The 18,858-nt window shown below is 45.0% G+C and overlaps 1 protein-coding gene across 1 annotated transcript in view; it reads left to right on the top strand.

The window, feature by feature from the left end:
* Window positions 1-18,858, top strand: part of LOC311136319 (pannexin-1-like) — a gene marked incomplete at its 3' end in the record, with an annotated part of 29,309 nt that overhangs the window by 6,032 nt on the left and 4,419 nt on the right. Inside the window, exons 4-5 of the mRNA XM_084170440.1 lie at window positions 1,534-2,035; window positions 2,324-2,501. Of these exons, the coding sequence (XP_084026566.1) occupies window positions 1,534-2,035; window positions 2,324-2,501 (680 nt within the window). The remainder of the gene's footprint in view (window positions 1-1,533; window positions 2,036-2,323; window positions 2,502-18,858) is intronic.

The raw sequence follows: 18,858 nt of genomic DNA, 5'->3' as shown, positions 1-18,858 counted from the left end.
AAAATCTCTGGAGGGAGCTGAAAGTCCGTATTGCCCAGCGATAGCCCCGAAACCTGAAGGATCTGGAGAAGGTCTGTATGGAGGAGTGGGCCAAAATCCCTGCTGCAGTGTGTGCAAACCTGGTCAAGACCTACAGGAAACATATGATCTCTGTAATTGCAAACAAAGGTTTCTGTACCAAATATTATGTTCTGCTTTTCTGATGTATCAAATACTTATGTCATGCAATAAAATGCAAATTAATTACTTAAAAATCATACAATGTGATTTTCTGGATTTTTGTTTTAGATTCCGTCTCTCACAGTTGAAGTGTACCTATGATAAAAATTACAGACCTCTACATGCTTTGTAAGTAGGAAAACCTGCAAAATCGGCAGTGTATCAAATACTTGTTCTCCCCACTGTATATCACAGACAGTGTCACCATCAAAGCACCCCCACACCATAACACCTCCTCCTCAATGCTTTACGGTGGGAAATACACACCGTTCATCCGTTCACCCACACAGCGTCTCACAAAGACACGGCGGTTGGAACCATCAGACTCATCAGACCAAAGGACAAATTTCCACTGGTCTAATGTCCATTGCTCGTGTTTCTTGGCCCAAGCAGGTCTCTTCTTCTTATTGGTGTCCTTTAGTAGTGGTTTCTTTGCAGCAATTCGAGCATGATGAAGGCCTGATTCACACAGTCTCCTCTGAACAGTTGATGTTGAGATGTGTCTGTTACTTGAACTCTGTGAAACATTTATTTGGGCTGCAATTTCTGAGGCTGGTAACTCTAATGAACTTATCCTCTGCAGCAGAGGTAACTCTGGGTCTTCCATTCCTGTGGCGGTCCTCATGAGAGCCAGTTTCATCATAGCGCTTGATGGTTTTTGCAACTGCACTTTAAGAAACGTTCAAAGTTCTTTCTAATTTCATCTAATGATGGACTGTTGTTTCTCTTTGATTATTTGAGCTGTTCTTGCCATAATATGGACTTGGTCTTTTATCAAATAGGGCTATCTTCTGTAAACCCCCCCCCCCCCCCCCCTACCTTGTCACAACACAACTGATTAGCTCAAATGCATTAAGAAGGAAATAAATTCCACAAATTAACATTTAAGAAGGCACACGTGTTAATTGAAATGCATTTTAGGTGACTACCTCATGAAGCTGGTTGAGAGAATGCCAAGAGTGTGCAAAGCTGTCATCAAAACAAATATATTTTGATTTGTTTAACACTTTTTTGGTTACTACATGATTCCATATGTGTTATTCCATAGTTTTGATGTCTTCACTATTATTCTTCAATGTAGAAAATAGTACAAATAAAGAAAAACCCTTGAATGAGTAGGTGTTCTAAAACTTTTGACCGGTAGTGTACGTACAAGCACGCTCAAATGACGTTCATGTAGGTTAGCTCAGAGATATTACCTAAAATACACAAAATAAATGTAACGCAACTGGATAATGGGAGTGCTGGCCCCTTTATCTAGAACATATACTATCCGGCTCCACCTAATCTCCCTGTGGTGTGTTGTGATGGCAGTGCCCTGGACCTGACTGAGGGCTGCTTTAAATACCCCCTGGTGGAGCAGTACCTGAAGACCAAACGTTTCTCCCGCTGGCTGGTGGTGAAGTACCTGGCGTGTCGGGTGATTACTCTGCTCACCCTGCTGCTGGCCTGCCTCTACCTTGGCTACTACATCCGCCTGGCCTCCATCACCGATGAGTTTGCCTGTGACGTGCGGACGGGGTTGCTGAGGAACAACAGTGCTGTTCCGGTGGCGGTGCAGTGTAAGCTGGTGGCGGTAGGGGTGTTCAGGCTGCTAAGCTACATCAACCTGGGGGTGTACATCCTGCTGTCTCCCCTGGTGGTGTACGCTACACTGGGCCCGGCCAGACAGAGCTCCCGCTTCCTCCGGCCCTACGAGATGTTGCCAGCCTTCGGCGCTCTGGACCTGGACACACCCTTCTACAATGACCTCAGCATGTACCTGCTCTTCCTGGAGGAGAACCTCAGTGAGCTTAAGTCCTATAAGTGTCTGCAGGTGGGTAACAACACTGCAATTTGTGTTTAGTCAAATTATATGGTCATTCAGCAGTGACCATGTGTTGCCCATATGGGTTTTTAAGTAATAATTTACAAGCATTGTGATCCCAACTAAGTGACTAATTGAAACCACAATAGATTACAATGGATTGCACTGTCTTTGGGTAGTGTCCACTTTGGAAAATATGTTTGGAATTATGTTATCCTGTAGAGACATTATTTAATGTCTGGTATTACCTTGAGGTATCAGCATGTCTATTTATGTGCTGTGTATCATTTGATACAGGTCCTGGAGCTGCTGAGAGAGGGAGGTGGTGAGGCCTTTGACACCATGTGTCTGCTGCAGACTCTGGGACAGGTTAAGACAGATGTGGTGGATGGGAAAAAATCCACTTCATACCAGGACAGCAAAGACAGCACCAAGCTTGGAGAGGAGGAGGACACAAACTCATCTGAGCTGAGAGGTGAGTGGGTGGCCCACAAATTGATTGGTATGGTCATCTTCCTCACATAATAAGGCTGATTTAGATGTTCAGCCACGATGTGGAGTTAAAGGAAAGATTTACCCATTTTTAATGTTATATCGTATTTATGCATCTCTTTGCGATGTTCTATCGATTCCCAGGGTTATTTCATGCGAATAGCTCAGACACACATTGTCACGCCTACTCCTGCTCCCTCCCTCCGGCGCTCAATGTCTCCGGTGTACTAACTACCGGTCCTGGCAACCCACATTGCACACACCCGGCAACCATCATTGTGCACACCTGCTCCCCATCGTTAAGCACACCTGGACTTCATCACCACCCTGAATACTCTTCCTTCATATAGCCCTCACCAACCTCCATCATCAGGCAGTATTGGTTCTGTTTTCATGTCCAGACGCTTTTCTTGTTTTGTAACTATGTTTGTAATGTATTTTATATTTTTTTAGGGGGTAGATCAGCTTTAAAATTGCAGGTAGATTGTAGCTTCCATCAATGTAATTGTCTGCATCACTTCCAATCCCCGATATATGTTTTTGCAAATATACAGTCATGGCCAAAATTGTTGGCACCCCTGAAATTTTTCCAGAAAATGAAGTATTTCTCACAGAAAAGTATTGAAATTACACATGTTTTGCTATGCACATGTTTATTTCCTTTGTGTGTATTGGAATAACACAAAACAAAACAGGAAAAAAGCAAATTTGACATAATTTCACACAAAACTAAAAAAATGGGCCGGACAAAGTTATTGGCACCCTTTCAAAATTGTGGATAAATAAGTTTGTTCCAAGCATGTGATGCTCCTTTAAACTCACCTGGGGCAAGTAACAGGTGTGGGCAATCTAAAAATCACACCTGAAAGCAGATAAAAAGGAGAGAAGTTGACTCAGTCTTTGCATTGTGTTTCTGTGTGTGCCACACTAAGCATGGAGAACAGAAAGAGGAAAAGAGAACTGTCTGAGGACTTGAGAACCAAAATTGTGGAAAAATATCAACAATCTCAAGGTTACAAGTCCATCTCCAGAGATCTAGATGTTCCTTTGTCCACAGTGCGCAACATGATCAAGAAGTTTGCAACCCATGGCACTGTAGCTAATCTCCCTGGACGTGGACGGAAGAGAAAAATTGATGAAAGGTTGCAACGCAGGATAGTCCGGATGGTGGATAAGCAGCCCCAAACAAGTTCCAAAGAAATTCAAGCTGTCCTGCAGGCTCAGGGTGCATCAGTGTCAGCGCGAACTATACGTCGAAATTTGAATGAAATGAAACGCTATGGCAGGAGACCCAGGAGGACCCCACTGCTGACACAGAGACATAAAAAAGCAAGACTACAGTTTGCCAAAATGTACATGAGTAAGCCAAATTCCTTCTGGGAGAACGTCTTATGGACAGATGAGACCAAGATAGAGCTTTTTGGTAAAGCACATCGTTCTACTGTTTACCGAAAATGTAATGAAGCCTTCAAAGAAAAGAACACAGTACCTACAGTCAAATATGGTGGAGGTTCAAAGATGTTTTGGGGTTGTTTTGCTGCCTCTGGCACTGGGTGCCTTGACTGTGTGCAAGGCATCATGAAATCTGAGGATTACCAAAGGATTTTGGGTCGCAATGTAGGGCCCAGTGTCAGAAAGCTGGGTTTGCGTCCGAGATCATGGGTCTTCCAGCAGGACAATGACCCCAAACATACTTCAAAAAGCACCCAGAAATGGATGGCAACAAAGCGCTGGAGAGTTCTGAAGTGGCCAGCAATGAGTCCAGATCTTAATCCCATTGAACACCTGTGGAGAGATCTTAAAATTGCTGTTGGGAAAAGGCACCCATCCAATATGAGAGACCTGGAGCAGTTTGCAAAAGAAGAGTGGTCCAAAATTCCGGGTGAGAGGTGTAAGAAGCTTATTGATGGTTATAGGAAGCGACTGATTTCAGTTATTTTTTCCAAAGGGTGTGCAACTAAATATTAAGTTAAGGGTGCCAATCATTTTGTCCGGCCCATTTTTTGAGTTTTGTGTGAAATTATGTCAAATTTGCTTTTTTCCTGTTTTTTTTGTGTTATTCCAATACACACAAAGGAAATAAACATGTGCATAGCAAAACATGTGTAATTTCAATACTTTTCTGTGAGAAATACTTCATTTTCTGGAAAAATTTCAGGGGTGCCAACAATTTTGGCCATGACTGTATACAGTGAAGGAAAAAAGTATTTGATCCCCTGTTGATTTTGTAAGTTTGCCCACTGACAAAGAAAAATGATCAGTCTATAATTTTAATGGTAGGTTTATTTGAACAGTGGGAGACAGAATAACAACAAAAAAATCCAGAAAATAACGCATGTCAAAAATGTTATAAATTCATTTGCATTTTAATGAGGGAAATAAGTATTTGACCCCCTCTCAATCAGAAAGATTTCTGGCTCCCAGGTGTCTTTTATACAGGTAACGAGCTGAGATTAGGAGCACACTCTTAAAGGGAGTGCTCCTAATCTCAGCTTGTTACCTGCATAAAAGACACCTGTCCACAGAAGCAATCAATCAATCAGATTCCAAACTCTCCACCATGGCCAAGACCAAAGAGCTCTCCAAAGATGTCAGGGACAAGATTGTAGACCTACACAAGGCTGGAATGGGCTACCAGACCATCGCCAAGCAGCTTGGTGAGAAGGTGACAACAGTTGGTGCGATTATTCGCAAATGGAAGAAACACAAAATAACTGTCAATCTCCCTCGGCCTGGGGCTCCATGCAAGATCTCCATGCAAGATCTCAAGCACATATACAGGCCCGTCTGAAGTTTGCCAATGAACATCTGAATGATTCAGAGGAGAACTGGGTGAAAGTGTTGTGGTCAGATGAGACCAAAATCGAGCTCTTTGGCATCAACTCAACTCGCCGTGTTTGGAGGAGGAGGAATGCTGTCTATGACCCCAAGAACACCATCCCCACCGTCAAACATGGAGGTGGAAACATTATGCGTTGGGGGTGTTTTTCTGCTAAGGGGACAGGACAACTTCACTGCATCAAAGGGACGATGGACGGGACTATGTACCGTCAAATCCTGGGTGAGAACCTCCTTCCCTCAGCCAGGCCATTGAAAATGGGTCGTGGATGGGTATTCCAGCATGACAATGACCCAAAACACACTGCCAAGGCAACAAAGGAGTGGCTCAAGAAGAACCACATTAAGGTCCTGGAGTGTCCTAGCCAGTCTCCAGACCTTAATCCCATAGAAAATCTGTGGAGGGAGCTGAAGGTTTGAGTTGCCAAACGTAAGCCTCGAAACCTTAATGACTTGGAGAAGATCTGCAAAGAGGAGTGGGACAAAATCCCTCCTGAGATGTGTGCAAACCTGGTGGCCAACTACAAGAAACGTCTGACCTCTGTGATTGCCAACAAGGGTTTTGCCACCAAGTACTAAGTCATGTTTTGCAGAGGGGTCAAATACTTATTTCCCTCATTAAAATGCAAATCAATTTATAAAATTTTTGACATGCGTTTTTCTGGATTTCTTTGTTGTTATTCAGTGTCTCTCACTGTTCAAATAAACCTACCATTAAAATTATAGACCGATCATGTCTTTGTCAGGGGGCAAACGTACAAAATCAGCAGGGGATCAAATACTTTTTTTCCTCACTGTATATACAGTCGTGGTCAAAAGTATTGAGAATGACAGAAATACTAATTTTCACAAAGTCTGCTGCCTCAGTTTTGATAATGCAATTTGCATATACTCCAGAATGTCATGAAGAGTGATCAGATGAATTGCAATTAATTGCAAAGTCCCTCTTTGCCATAAAAAGAACTTAATCCCCAAAAAACATTTCCACTGCATTTCAGCCCTGCCACAAAAGGACCAGCTGCCATCATGTCAGTGATTCTCTCGTTAACACAGGTGAGAGTGTTGACGTGGACAAGGCTGGAGATAACTCTGTCATGCTGATTGAGTTAGAAGAACAGACTGGAAGCTTTAAAAGGAGGGTGGTGCTTGAAATCATTGTTCTTCCTCTGTTAACCATGGTTACCTGCAAAGAAACACGTGGCGTCATCATTGCATTGCACAAAAAGGGCTTCACACACAAGGATATTGCTGCTAGTAAGATTGCACCTAAATCAACCATTTATCGGATCATCAAGAACTTCAAGGAGAGAGGTTCAATTGTTGTGAAGAAGGCATCAGGTTGCCCAAGAAAGTCCAGCAAGCGCCAGGACCGTCTCCTAAAGTTGATTCAGCTGCGGGATCGGGGCACCACTAGTGCAGAGCTTGCTCAGGAATGGCAGCAGGCAGGTGTGAGTGCATCTGCACGCACAGTGAGGCAAAGACTTTTGGAGGATGGCCTGGTGTCAAGAAGGGCAGCAAAGAAGCCACTTCTCTCCAGGAAAAACACCAGGGACAGACTGATATTCTGCAAAATGTACAGGGATTGGACTGCTGAGGACTGGGGTAAAGTCATTTTCTCTGATGAATCCCCTTTCCGATTGTTTGGGGCATCCGGAAAACACCATGTCCGGAGAAGACAAGGTGAGCGCTACCATCAGTCCTGTGTCATGCCAACAGTAAAGCATCCTGAGACCATTCATGTGTGGGGTTGCTTCTCAGCCAAGGGAGTTGGTACCATGAATAAAGAATGGTACCAACACATCCTCCGAGAGCAACTTCTCCCAACCGTCCAAGAACAGTTTGGTGACGATCAATGCCTTTTCCAGCATGATGGAGCACCTTGCTATAAGGCAAAAGTGATAACTAAGTGGCTCGGGGAACAAAACATCAACATTTTGGGTCCATGGCCAGGAAACTCCCCAGACCTTAATCCCATTGAGAACTTGTGGTCAATCCTCAAGAGGCGGGTGGACAAACAAAACCCCACAAATTCTGACAAACTCCAAGCATTGATTATGCAAGAATGGGCTGCCATCAGTCAGGATGTGGCCCAGAAGTTAATTGACAGCATGCCAGGGGCGGATTGCAGAGGTCTTGAAAAAGAAGGGTCAACACTGCAAATATTGACTCTTTGCATAAATTAATGTAAGTGTCAATAAAATCCTTTGACACTTATGGAATGCTTGTAATTATACTTCAGTATACCATAGTAACATCTGACAGAAATATCTCACAACACTGAAGCAGCAAACTTTGTGAAGACCAATACTTGTCATTTTCAAAACTTTTGACCACGACTGTATACACTACCAGTCAAATTTTTAGAACACCTACTCATTCAAGGGGTTTTCTTTATTTGTACTATTTATTTATCAGTTATTTATCAGAAGATAGTCCTATTTGGTAAAAGACCAAGTCCATATTATGGCAAGAACAGCTCAAATAAGCAAAGAGAAACGACAGTCCATCATCACTTTAAGACAACCATCAAGCGCTATGATGAAACTGGCTCTCATGAGGACCGCCACAGGAATGGAAGACCCAGAGTTACCTCTGCTGCAGAGGATAAGTTCATTAGCGTTACCAGCCTCAGAAATTGCAACCCAAATAAATGCTTTACAGAGTTCAAGTCACAGACACAGCTCAACATCAACTGTTCAGAGGTGACTGTGTGAATCAGGCCTTCATGGTCGAATTGCTGCAAAGAAACCACTACTAAAGGACACCAATAAGAAGAAGAGACTTGCTTGGGCTAAGAAACACGAGCAATGGACATTAGACCGGTGGAAATGTGTCCTTTGGTCTGGAGTCCAAATTGGATATTTTTGGTTCCAACGGCCGTGTCTTTGTGAGACGCGGTGTGGGTGAACGGATGATCTCCACATGTGTATTTCCCACCGTAAAGCATGGAAGAGGAGGTGTTATGGTGTGGGGGTGCTTTGCTGGTGACACTGTCTGTGATTTATTTAGAATTCAATGTACACTTAACCAGCATGGTACCACAGCATTCTGCAGTGATACGCCATCCCATCTGGTTTGGGCATAGTGGGACTATCATTTGTTTTTCAACAGGACAATGACCCAAAACACACCTCCAGGCTGTGTAAGGGCTATTTTACCAAGAGGGAGCGTGATGGAGTGCTGCATCAGATTACCTGGCCTCCACAATCCCCCGACCTCAACCAAATTGAGATGGTTTGGGATGAGTCGGACCGCAGGGTGAAGGAAAAGCAGCCAACAAGTGCTCAGCATATGTGGGAACTCCTTCAAGACTGTTGGAAAAGTATTCCAGGTGAAGCTGGTTGAGAGAATGGCAAGAGTGTGCAAAGCTGTCATCAAGGTGAGGGGTGGCTATTTGAAGAATCTAAAATATGTCTTGATTTGTTTAACACTTTTTTGGTTACTACAGGATTCCATGTGTTATTTCATAGTTTTGAATTCTTCACTATTATTCTACAATGTAGAAAATAGTAAAAAAAATAAAGAAAAACCCTTGAATGAGTAGGTGTTCTAAAACTTTTGACTGGTAGTTTATATACATACAGTGCCTTGCAAAAGTATTCATCCCCCTTGGCGTTTTTCCTATTTTGTTACATTACAACCTGTAATTTAAATGGATTTTATTTGGATTTCATGTAATGGACATACACAAAATAGTCCAAATTGGTGAAGTGAAAAAAAGCCCCTAAATAAGATCTGGTGCAACCAATTACCTTCAGAAGTCACATAATTAGTTAAATAAAGTCCACCTGTGTGCCATCTAAGTGTCACATGATCTGTCACATGATCTCAGTACACCTGTTCTGAAAGGCCCCATAGTCTGCAACACCACTAATTAAGGGGCACCACCAAGCAAGCAGCACCATGAAGACCAAGGAGCTCTCCACCAAACAGGTCAGGGACAAAGTTGTGGAGAAGTACAGATCAGGGTTGGGTTATAAAAAAATATCCAAAACTTTTAACATCCCACGGAGCACCATTAAATCCATTATTTAAAAAAATTGAAAGAATAGGGCACCACAACAAACCTGTCAAGAGAGGGCCGCCCACCAAAACTCACAGACCAGGCTAGGAGGGCATTAATCAGAGAGGCAACAAAGAGACCAAAGATAACCCTGAAGGAGCTGCAAAGCTCCACAGCGGAGATTAGAGTATCTGTCCATAGCACCACTTTAAGCCGTACACTCCACAGAGCTGGGCTTTACGGAAGAGTGGCCAGAAAAAACCATTGCTTAAAGAAAAAAATAAGCAAACACGTTTGGTGTTCGCCTAAAGCCATGTGGGAGACTCCCCAAACATATGGAAGAAGGTACTCTGGTCAGATGAGACTAAAATTGAGCTTTTTGGCCATCAAAGAAAACGCTATGTCTGGCGCAAACCCAACACCTCTCATCACCCCGAGAACACCATCCGTTTTTCATCGGCAGGGACTGGGAAACTGGTCAGAATTTAAGGAATGATGGATGGTGCTAAATACAGGGAACTTCTTGAGGGAAACCTGTTTCAGTCTTCCAGAGATTTGAGACTGGGACGGAGGTTCACCTTCCAGCAGGACAATGACCCTAAGCATACTGCTAAAGCAACACTCAAGTGGTTTAAGGGGAAACATTTAAATGTCTTGTATTGGCCTAGTCAAAGCCCAGACCTCAATCCAATTGAGAATCTGTGGTATTACTTAAAGATTGCTGTACACCAGCGGACCCCATCCAACTTGAAGGAGCTGGAGCAGTTTTGCCTTGAAGAATGGGAAAAAATCCCAGTGGCTTGAGTGTCAAGCTTATAGAGACATACCCCAAGAGACTTGCAGCTGTAATTGCTGCAAAAGGTGGCTCTACAAAGTATTGACTTTAGGGGGGTGAATAGTTATGCACGCTCAAGTTTTCTGCTGGTAGAGCACGGCGCTTGTAACGCCAAGGTAGTGGGTTCGATCCCCGGGACCACCCATACACAAAAAAAATTATGCACGTATGACTGTAAGTCGCTTTGGATAAAAGTGTCTTCTAAATGGCATATTATTATTATTATTTGTCTTATTTCTTGTTTGTTTCACCCCAAAAAATATTTAGCATCTTCAAAGTGGTAGGCATGTTGTGTAAATCAAATGATACAAACCCCCCCCCAAAATTCCAGATTGTAAGGCAACAAAATAGGAAAAATGCCAAGGGGGGTGAATACTTTCGCAAGCCACTGTATATATATATATATTTTTTTATATATTTTCCTTTATTACTTTCTTACCCTACCACCCCTCCCCTAATTGGAGTAAACTAGTGAACAACAACGCTTAGGCCTCTACTTCCAGCTTATACAGTGAGGGAAACAGGTATTTGATCCCCTGCTGATTTTGTACGTTTGCCCACTGACAAAGACATGATCAGTCTATAATTTTAATGGTAGGTTTATTTGAACAGTGAGAGACAGAATAACAACAAAAAGAATCCAGAAAAACGCATGTCAAAAATGTTATAAATTGATTTGCATTTTAATGAGGGAAATAAGTATTTGACCCCTATGCAAAACATGACTTAGTACTTGGTGGCAAAACCCTTGTTGGCAATCACAGAGGTCAGACATTTCTTGTAGTTGGCCACAAGGTTTGCACACATCTCAGGAGGGTTTTTGTCCCACTCCTCTTTGCAGATCTTCTCCAAGTCATTAAGGTTTCGAGGCTGACGTTTGGCAACTCGAACCTTCAGCTCCCTCCACAGATGTTCAATGTTTGACGGTGGGGATGGTGTTCTTGGGGACATAGGCAACATTCCTCCTCCTCCAAATACGGCGAGTTGAGTTGATGCCAAAGAGCTCGATTTTGGTCTCATCTGACCACAACACTTTCACCTAGTTCTCCTCTGAATCATTCAGATGTTCATTGGCAAACTTCAGACGGGGCTGTATATGTGCTTTCTTGAGCAGGGGGACCCAACATATACACAACAGGGGAGGGGCCGGGTGGGCATTCCGCCTCGGAGGCGGATCCGGCTCCGGGCATGACCACCACCCTCTAACAACCCCCCCGTAGCGCCCCTCGTCTGGTCTGGCCCCGCTGGCTGGAGCTGGACTGGACATCGGTGGAGCGGATTGCTTAGGCTTCGGTGTGGAGCAGCTGACCGGTACCTGACAAGGCACCGGTGAAACAGGCACGGGCTGTTCCCGGACTGACAACGCGCACCACAGGCTTGGTGCGGGGAGCAGGGACGGGCCGGACCGGGCTGGCGACGCGCACCACAGGCTTGGTGCGGGGAGCAGGAACGGGCCGGAACGGGCTGACGTCGCGCACCACTGGCTTGGTGCGGGGAGCAGGAACGGGCCGGACCGGGCTGACGACGCGCACCACAGGCTTGGTGCGGGGAGCAGGAACAGGCCGGGCCGGGCTGGCGACGCGCACCATTGGCTTGGTGCGAGGGGCGGGAACAGGCCCGGCCGGGCTGGCGATGCGCCCCATTGGCTTGGTGCGAGGGGCAGGAACAGGCCGGACCGGGCTGGCGACGCGCACCATTGGCTTGGTGCGAGGGGCAGGAACAGGCCGGGCCGGGCTGGCAACACGCACCATTGGCTTGGTGCGAGGGGCAGGAACGGGCCGGGCTGGCGACACGCACCATAGGCTTGGTGCGAGGGGCAGGAACAGGCCGGACCGGGCTGTGGAGACGGACTGGAGGTCTGGAGCGAAGAGCTGACACAACCCGTCCTGGCTGAATGCCTATTTTTACACACTCTGTGTGAGGCATCAGCACAGGACGTAAAGGGCTGTGTACTCGCACTGGCACTACAGCACGTGACACTGGCGCAGGATATCCGGGACCGAGGAGGGGTACTGGAGGCCACGAGCGTTGAGCCGGCACACTCCGTCCTGGCTGCATGCCCACCTTAGCACGACACGTGCGTGGTGCTCGCACAGGACGTACCGGACTGTGCCGGACCACTCGCGGCACAGTACGCAGCTCCGCATACCTCGGAACCTGCCCAGTCTCACGCTGCCTATCCTGAGTACGGGGAGTTGGCTCTGCTCTACCTCTAGGCTCCGCCAACCTCCCTTCCAGCCCCCCAAACCCGGTGGCCTCCTCTCCTAATCCCCAATCTCGCCCTGTAGCTGCCTCTAGCAGCCCCGTCGTCCATGCCGTGTGCCCCCCCCTAAAAATTTATTGGGGTTGCCTCTTGCGTGTCCGACGTCGGCCCGGTTGGCGCCGCTGCTCCTCTCTATGGCGCGCCACCACCGTCTCCTCCCACGGACGGCGATCCATACCGGCCTGGATTTCCTCCCAAGTCCAGGACCCCTGCCCGTCCAAGATCTCCTCCCAAGTCCAGGCTGTCGGCTCCTGGACACGCTGCTTGGTCCTGTTTTGGTGGGATCTTCTGTCACGATCGTCGAAAGGAGTGGACCAAGGCGCAGCGTGATACGAGTACATACTTTTATTTTAGTACTTACAAATTCACAAAATAACAAAACGATACGTGAAGTCCTCGGTTATACAATACAAACCAACACAGAACAAGATCCCACAAAAGACAAGTGCACAATAGGCTGCCTAAGTATGGTTCCCAATCAGAGACAACAAGCAACAGCTGATTCACGTTGCCTCTGATTGAGAACCACCTCGGCCAACATAGAAACACATAAACTAGATCGTGAACATAGAACACAAAACATAGACCCTACACACCCTGGCTCAACATATAAGAGTCCCCAGAGCCAGGGCGTGACATCACCGTTCTGATGATCATTGTAACTCCACGAGGTGAGATCTTGCATGGAGCCCCAGGCCGAGGGAGATAGACAGTTATTTTATGTTTTTTCCATTTGCGAATAATCGCACCAACTGTTGTCACCTTCTCACCAAGCTGCTTGGTGATGGTCTTGTAGCCCATTCCAGCCTTGTGTAGGTCTACAATCTTGTCCATGACATCCTTGGAGAGCTCTTTGGTCTTGGCCATGGTGGAGAGTTTGGAATCTGATTGATTGCTTCTGTGGACAGGTGTCTTTTATACAGGTAACAAGCTGAGATTAGGAGCACTCCCTTTAAGAGTGTGCTCCTAATCTCAGCTCGTTACCTCTATAAAAGACACCTGGGAGCCAGAAATCTTTCTGATTGAGAGGGGGTCAAATACTTATTTCCCTCATTAAAATGCAAATCAATTTATAACATTTTTGACATGCGTTTTTCTGGAATATTTTGTTGTTATTCTGTCTCTCACTGTTAAAATAAACCTACCATTAAAATTATAGACTGATCATTTCTTTGTCAGTGGGCAAACATACAAAATCAGCAGGGGATCAAATACTTTTTTCCCTCACTGTACATACTATATATATTTTATGGACACGGTCTATTTTACAATAGTTATATTTTGTTTGTTTTTACTCCTGTCCTTCCTCTACCCTCAACCTCTCCCATCTATTTCTGATGTCCATCCGGTTTGATTTCTATTTGCCATATCTTTCAAGCTGTGCTCTTTCACAAAAGTTATTAACCTATAACCTACAGTGGGGAAGAAAAGTATTTAGTCAGCCACCAATTGTGCAAGTTCTCCCACTTAAAAAGATGAGAGAGGCCTGTAATTTTCATCATAGGTACACGTCAACTATGACAGACAAATTGAGGAAAAACAATCCAGAAAATCACATTGTAGGATTTTTTATGAATTTATTTGTAAATTATGGTGGAAAATAAGTCTTTTGTCACCTACAAACAAGCAAGATTTCTGGCTCTCACAGACCTGTAACTTCTTCTTTAAGAGGCTCCTCTGTCCTCCACTCGTTACCTGTATTAATGGCACCTGTTTGAACTAGTTATCAGTATAAAAGACACCTGTCCACAACCTCAAACAGTCACACTCCAAACTCCACTATGGCCAAGACCAAAGAGCTGTCAAAGGACACCAGCAACGAAATTGTAGACCTGCACCAGGCTGGGAAGACTGAATCTGCAATAGGTAAGCAGCTTGGTTTGAAGAAATCAACTCTGGGAGCAATTATTAGGAAATGGAAGACATACAAGACCACTGATAATCTCCCTCGATCTGGGGCTCCACGCAAGATCTCACCCCGTGGGGTCAAAATGATCACAAGAACGGTGAGCAAAAATCCCAGAACCACACGGGGGGACCTAGTGAATGACCTGCAGAGCTGGGACTAAAGTAACAAAGCCTACCATCAGTAACACACTACGCCGCCAGGGACTCAAATCATGCAGTGCCAGACGTGTCCCCCTGCTTAAGCCAGTACATGTCCAGGCCCGTCTGAAGTTTGCTAGAGTGCATTTGGATGATCCAGAAGAGGATTGGGAGAATGTCATATGGTCAGATGAAACCAAAATAGAACTTTTTGGTAAAAACTCAACTCGTCGTGTTTGGAGGACAAAGAATGCTGAGTTGCATCCAAAGAACACCATACCTACTGTGAAGCATGGGGGTGGAAACATCATGCTTTGGGGCTGTTTTTCTGCAAAGGGACCAGGACGACTGATCCGTGTAAAGGAAAGAATGAATGTGGCCATGTATCGTGAGATTTTGAGTGAAAACCTCCTTCCATCAGCAAGGGCATTGAAGATGAAACGTGGCTGGGTCTTTCAGCATGACAATGATCCCAAACACATCGCCCGGGCAACGAAGGAGTGGCTTCGTAAGAAGCATTTCAAGGTCCTGGAGTGGCCTAGCCAGTCTCCAGATCTCAACCCCATAGAAAATCTTTGGAGGGAGTTGAAAGTCTGTGTTGCCCAGCGACAGCCCCAAAACATCACTGCTCTAGAGGAGATCTGCATGGAGGAATGGGCCAAAATACCAGCAACAGTGTGTGAAAACCTTGTGAAGACTTACCAAAAATGTTTGACCTGTGTCATTGCCAACAAAGGGTATATAACAAAGTATTGAGAAACTTTTGTTATGACCAAATACTTATTTTCCACCATAATTTGCAAATAAATTCATAAAAAATCCTACAATGTGATTTTCTGGAATTTATTTTTCTCATTTTGTCTGTCATAGTTGACGTGTACCTATGATGAAAATTACAGGCCTCTCTCATCTTTTTAAGTGGGAGAACTTGCACAATTGGTGGCTGACTAAATACTTTTTTCCCCCACTGTATATACGTTTTACGGACACAGTATGTTGTACATTAGTTATCTTATTAGTCCCAACCTTCAGCTCCATTCAACCCCTCCCTTCTATCTCTTAACACCATTCATATTGGATTTCTATTTGCCATATATTTTTCAACTGTGCTGTGCTGTTCTAAACAGCTTCTACCCCCAAGCCATAAGACTCCTGAACATCTAATCAAATGGCTACCCAGACTATTTGCATTGTCTCCCCCCAGCCCCCCCCCCCCCCCCCCCCCCCCCCTCTTTTACGCTGCTGCTACTCTCTGTTTATTATCTATTATCACTTTAATAACTCCACCTAAATGTATAAAGGGAACACTAAAATAACACATCATAGATCTGAATGAATGAATTTTCTTTACATAGTTGAATGTGCTGACAACAAAATCACACAAAAATTATCAATGGAAATCAAATGTATCAACCCATGGAGGTCTGGATTTGGAGTCACACTCAAAATTAAAGTGGAAAACCATACTACAGGCTGATCCAACTTTGATGTAATGTCCTTAAAACAAGTCAAAATGAGGCTCAGTAGTGTGTGTGGCCTCCACGTGCCTGTATGACCTCCCTACAACGCCTGGGCATGCTCCTGATTAGGTGGTGGATGGTCTCCTGAGGGATCTCCTCCCAGACCTGGACTAAAGCATCCGCCAACATTTACATTTACATTTTAGTCATTTAGCAGACGCTCTTATCCAGAGCGACTTACAGTTAGTGAATACATTTATTTTTTATACTGGCCCCACATGGGAATCGAACCCACAACCCTGGCGTTGCAAACGCCATGCTCTATCAACTGAGCTACATCCCTGCCGGCCATTCCCTCCCCTACCCTGAACGACGCTGGGCCAATTGTGCGCCGCCCATGAGTCTCCCGGTCACGGCCGGCTGCGACAGAGCCTGGATTCGAACCAGGATCTCTAGTGGCACAGATGTGCTCAATTGGATTCAGGTCTGGGGAACGATCGGGCCAGTCCATAGCATCAATGCCTTCCTCTTGCAGGAACTGCTGACACACTCCAGGCACATGAGGTCTAGCATTGTCTTGCATTAGGAGGAACCCAGGGCCAACCGCACCAGCATATGGTCTCACAAGGGGTCTGAGGATCTCATCTCGGTACCTAATGGCAGTCAGGCTACCTCTGGCGAGCACATGGAGGGCTGTGTGGCCCCCCAAAGAAATGACACCCCACACCATGACTGACCCACCGCCAAACCGGTCATGCTGGAGGATGTTGCAGGCAGCAGAACGTTCTTCACAGCGTCTCCAGACTCTGTCACGTCTGTCACATGTGCTCAGTGTGAACCTGCTTTCATCTGTGAAGAGCACAAGGCGCCAGTGGCGAATTTGCCAATCTTGGTGTTCTCTGGCAAATGCCAAACATCCTGCACGGTGTTGGGCTGTAAGCACAACCCCCACCTGTGGATGTCGGGCCCTCATACCACCCTCATGGAGTCTGTTTCTGACCGTTTGAGCAGACACATGCACATTTGTGGCCTGCTGGAGGTCATTTTGCAGGGCTCTGGCAGTGCTCCTCCTGCTCCTACTTGCACAAAGGCGGAGGTAGCGGTCCTGCTGCTGGGTTGTTGCCCTCCTACGGCCTCCTCCACGTCTCCTGATGTACTGGCCTGTCTCCTGGTAGCGCCTCCATGCTCTGGACACTACGCTGACAGACACAGCAAACCTTCTTGCCACAGCTCGCATTGATGTGCCATCCTGGATGAGCTGCACTACCTGAGCCACTTGTGTGGGTTGTAGACTCCGTCTCATGCTACCACTAGAGTGAAAGCGCCGCCAGCATTCAAAAGTGACCAAAACATCAGCCAGGAAGCATAGGAACTGAGAAGTGGTCTGTGGTCACCACCTGCAAAACCAGTCCTTTATTGGGGGTGTCTTGCTAATTGCCTATAATTTCCACCTGTTGTCTATTCCATTTGCACAACAGCATGTGAAATGTATTGTCAATCAGTGTTGCTTCCTAAGTGGACAGTTTGATTTCACAGAAGTGTGATTGACTTGGAGTTACATTGTGTTGTTTAAGTGTTCCCTTTATTTTTTTGAGCAGTGTATTACCTCAATTACCTCGACTAACCGGTGCCCCCGCACATTGACTCTGTGCCGGTACCCCCTGTATATTGCCTCGCTATTGTTATTTTACTGCTGCTCTTGAATTATTTGATACTTTTATTTCTTATTTGTTTAGGTATTCTTTCTTAAAACTGCATTGTTGGTTAAGGGTTTATAAGTAAGCATTTCACTGTAAGGTGTGCATGTGACGAATACAATTTGATTTGATTTGATTTGGTTTGATGTTTCACAAAAGTTCTGAACCTTTCTATTCTCATTGTTTCTACAGATTGTAAATTGAAAATATTTTTTTTGCTGAAAGTATTATTATATTATTGATCGATTGACTATGACTTTTCAGATCACCCCAGTAGTGCTATCTGCAGGGTTAGCTCCAGGTAAATATTGCAATTCTTCAGCCATTCCTGGACCTGTGACCAAAAACAAGCTACATATGGACAGTACCAAAAGAAATGTGACCGACCGCCTTGAATCGGTCTTATGTAGCTAAATTTGAAATTGTGTTTTTTACATTGGATAAAAGCAGAGACACAGAGCTACAAAATGGTATATCATACACTGCATTTAATGGAACAATGGGAAAGTAATTCTGCTTTGAAAGTTGATAAACTTCTAATCTCACTTTTGAGAAAATGGCCTTTGAATGTTTTGGTACCTAGCTCTTCTTTATCTATTTTATTTTTATTTATTTATTTAGTCAGCCACCAATTGTGCAAGTTCTCCCACTTAAATGGATGAGAGAGGCCTGTAATTTTCATCATAGGTACACGTCAACTATGACAGACAAAATGAGGGAAAAAAATCCAGAAAATCACATTGTAGGATTTTTAATGAATTTATTTGTAAATTATGGTGGAAAATAAGTATTTGGTCAATAACAAAAGTTTCTCAATACTTTGTTATATACTCTTTGTTGGCAATGACACAGGCCAAACGTTTTCTGTAAGTCTTCACAAGGTTTTCACCCACTGTTGCTGGTATTTTGGCCCATTCCTCCATGCAGATCTCCTCTAGAGCAGTGATGTTTTGGGGCTGTCGCTGGGCAACACGGACTTTCAACTCCCTCCAAAGATTTTCTATGGGGTTGAGATCTGGAGACTGGCTAGGCCACTCCAGGACCTTGAAATGCTTCTTACAAAGCCATTCCTTCGTTGCCCGGGCGGTGTGTTTGGGATCATTGTCATGCTGAAAGACCCAGCCACGTTTCATCTTCAATGCCCTTGCTGATGGAAGGAGGTTTTCACTCAAAATCTCACGATACATGGCCACATTCA

The sequence above is a fragment of the Coregonus lavaretus genome (genome assembly GCF_964263955.1).
Source record: "Coregonus lavaretus genome assembly, chromosome: 10".
In the NCBI taxonomy this organism is placed as follows: Eukaryota; Metazoa; Chordata; class Actinopteri; order Salmoniformes; family Salmonidae; genus Coregonus; species Coregonus lavaretus.
Note: the sequence above shows the minus strand (reverse complement) of the source record. Positions and strands in the feature narration are given on the sequence as shown.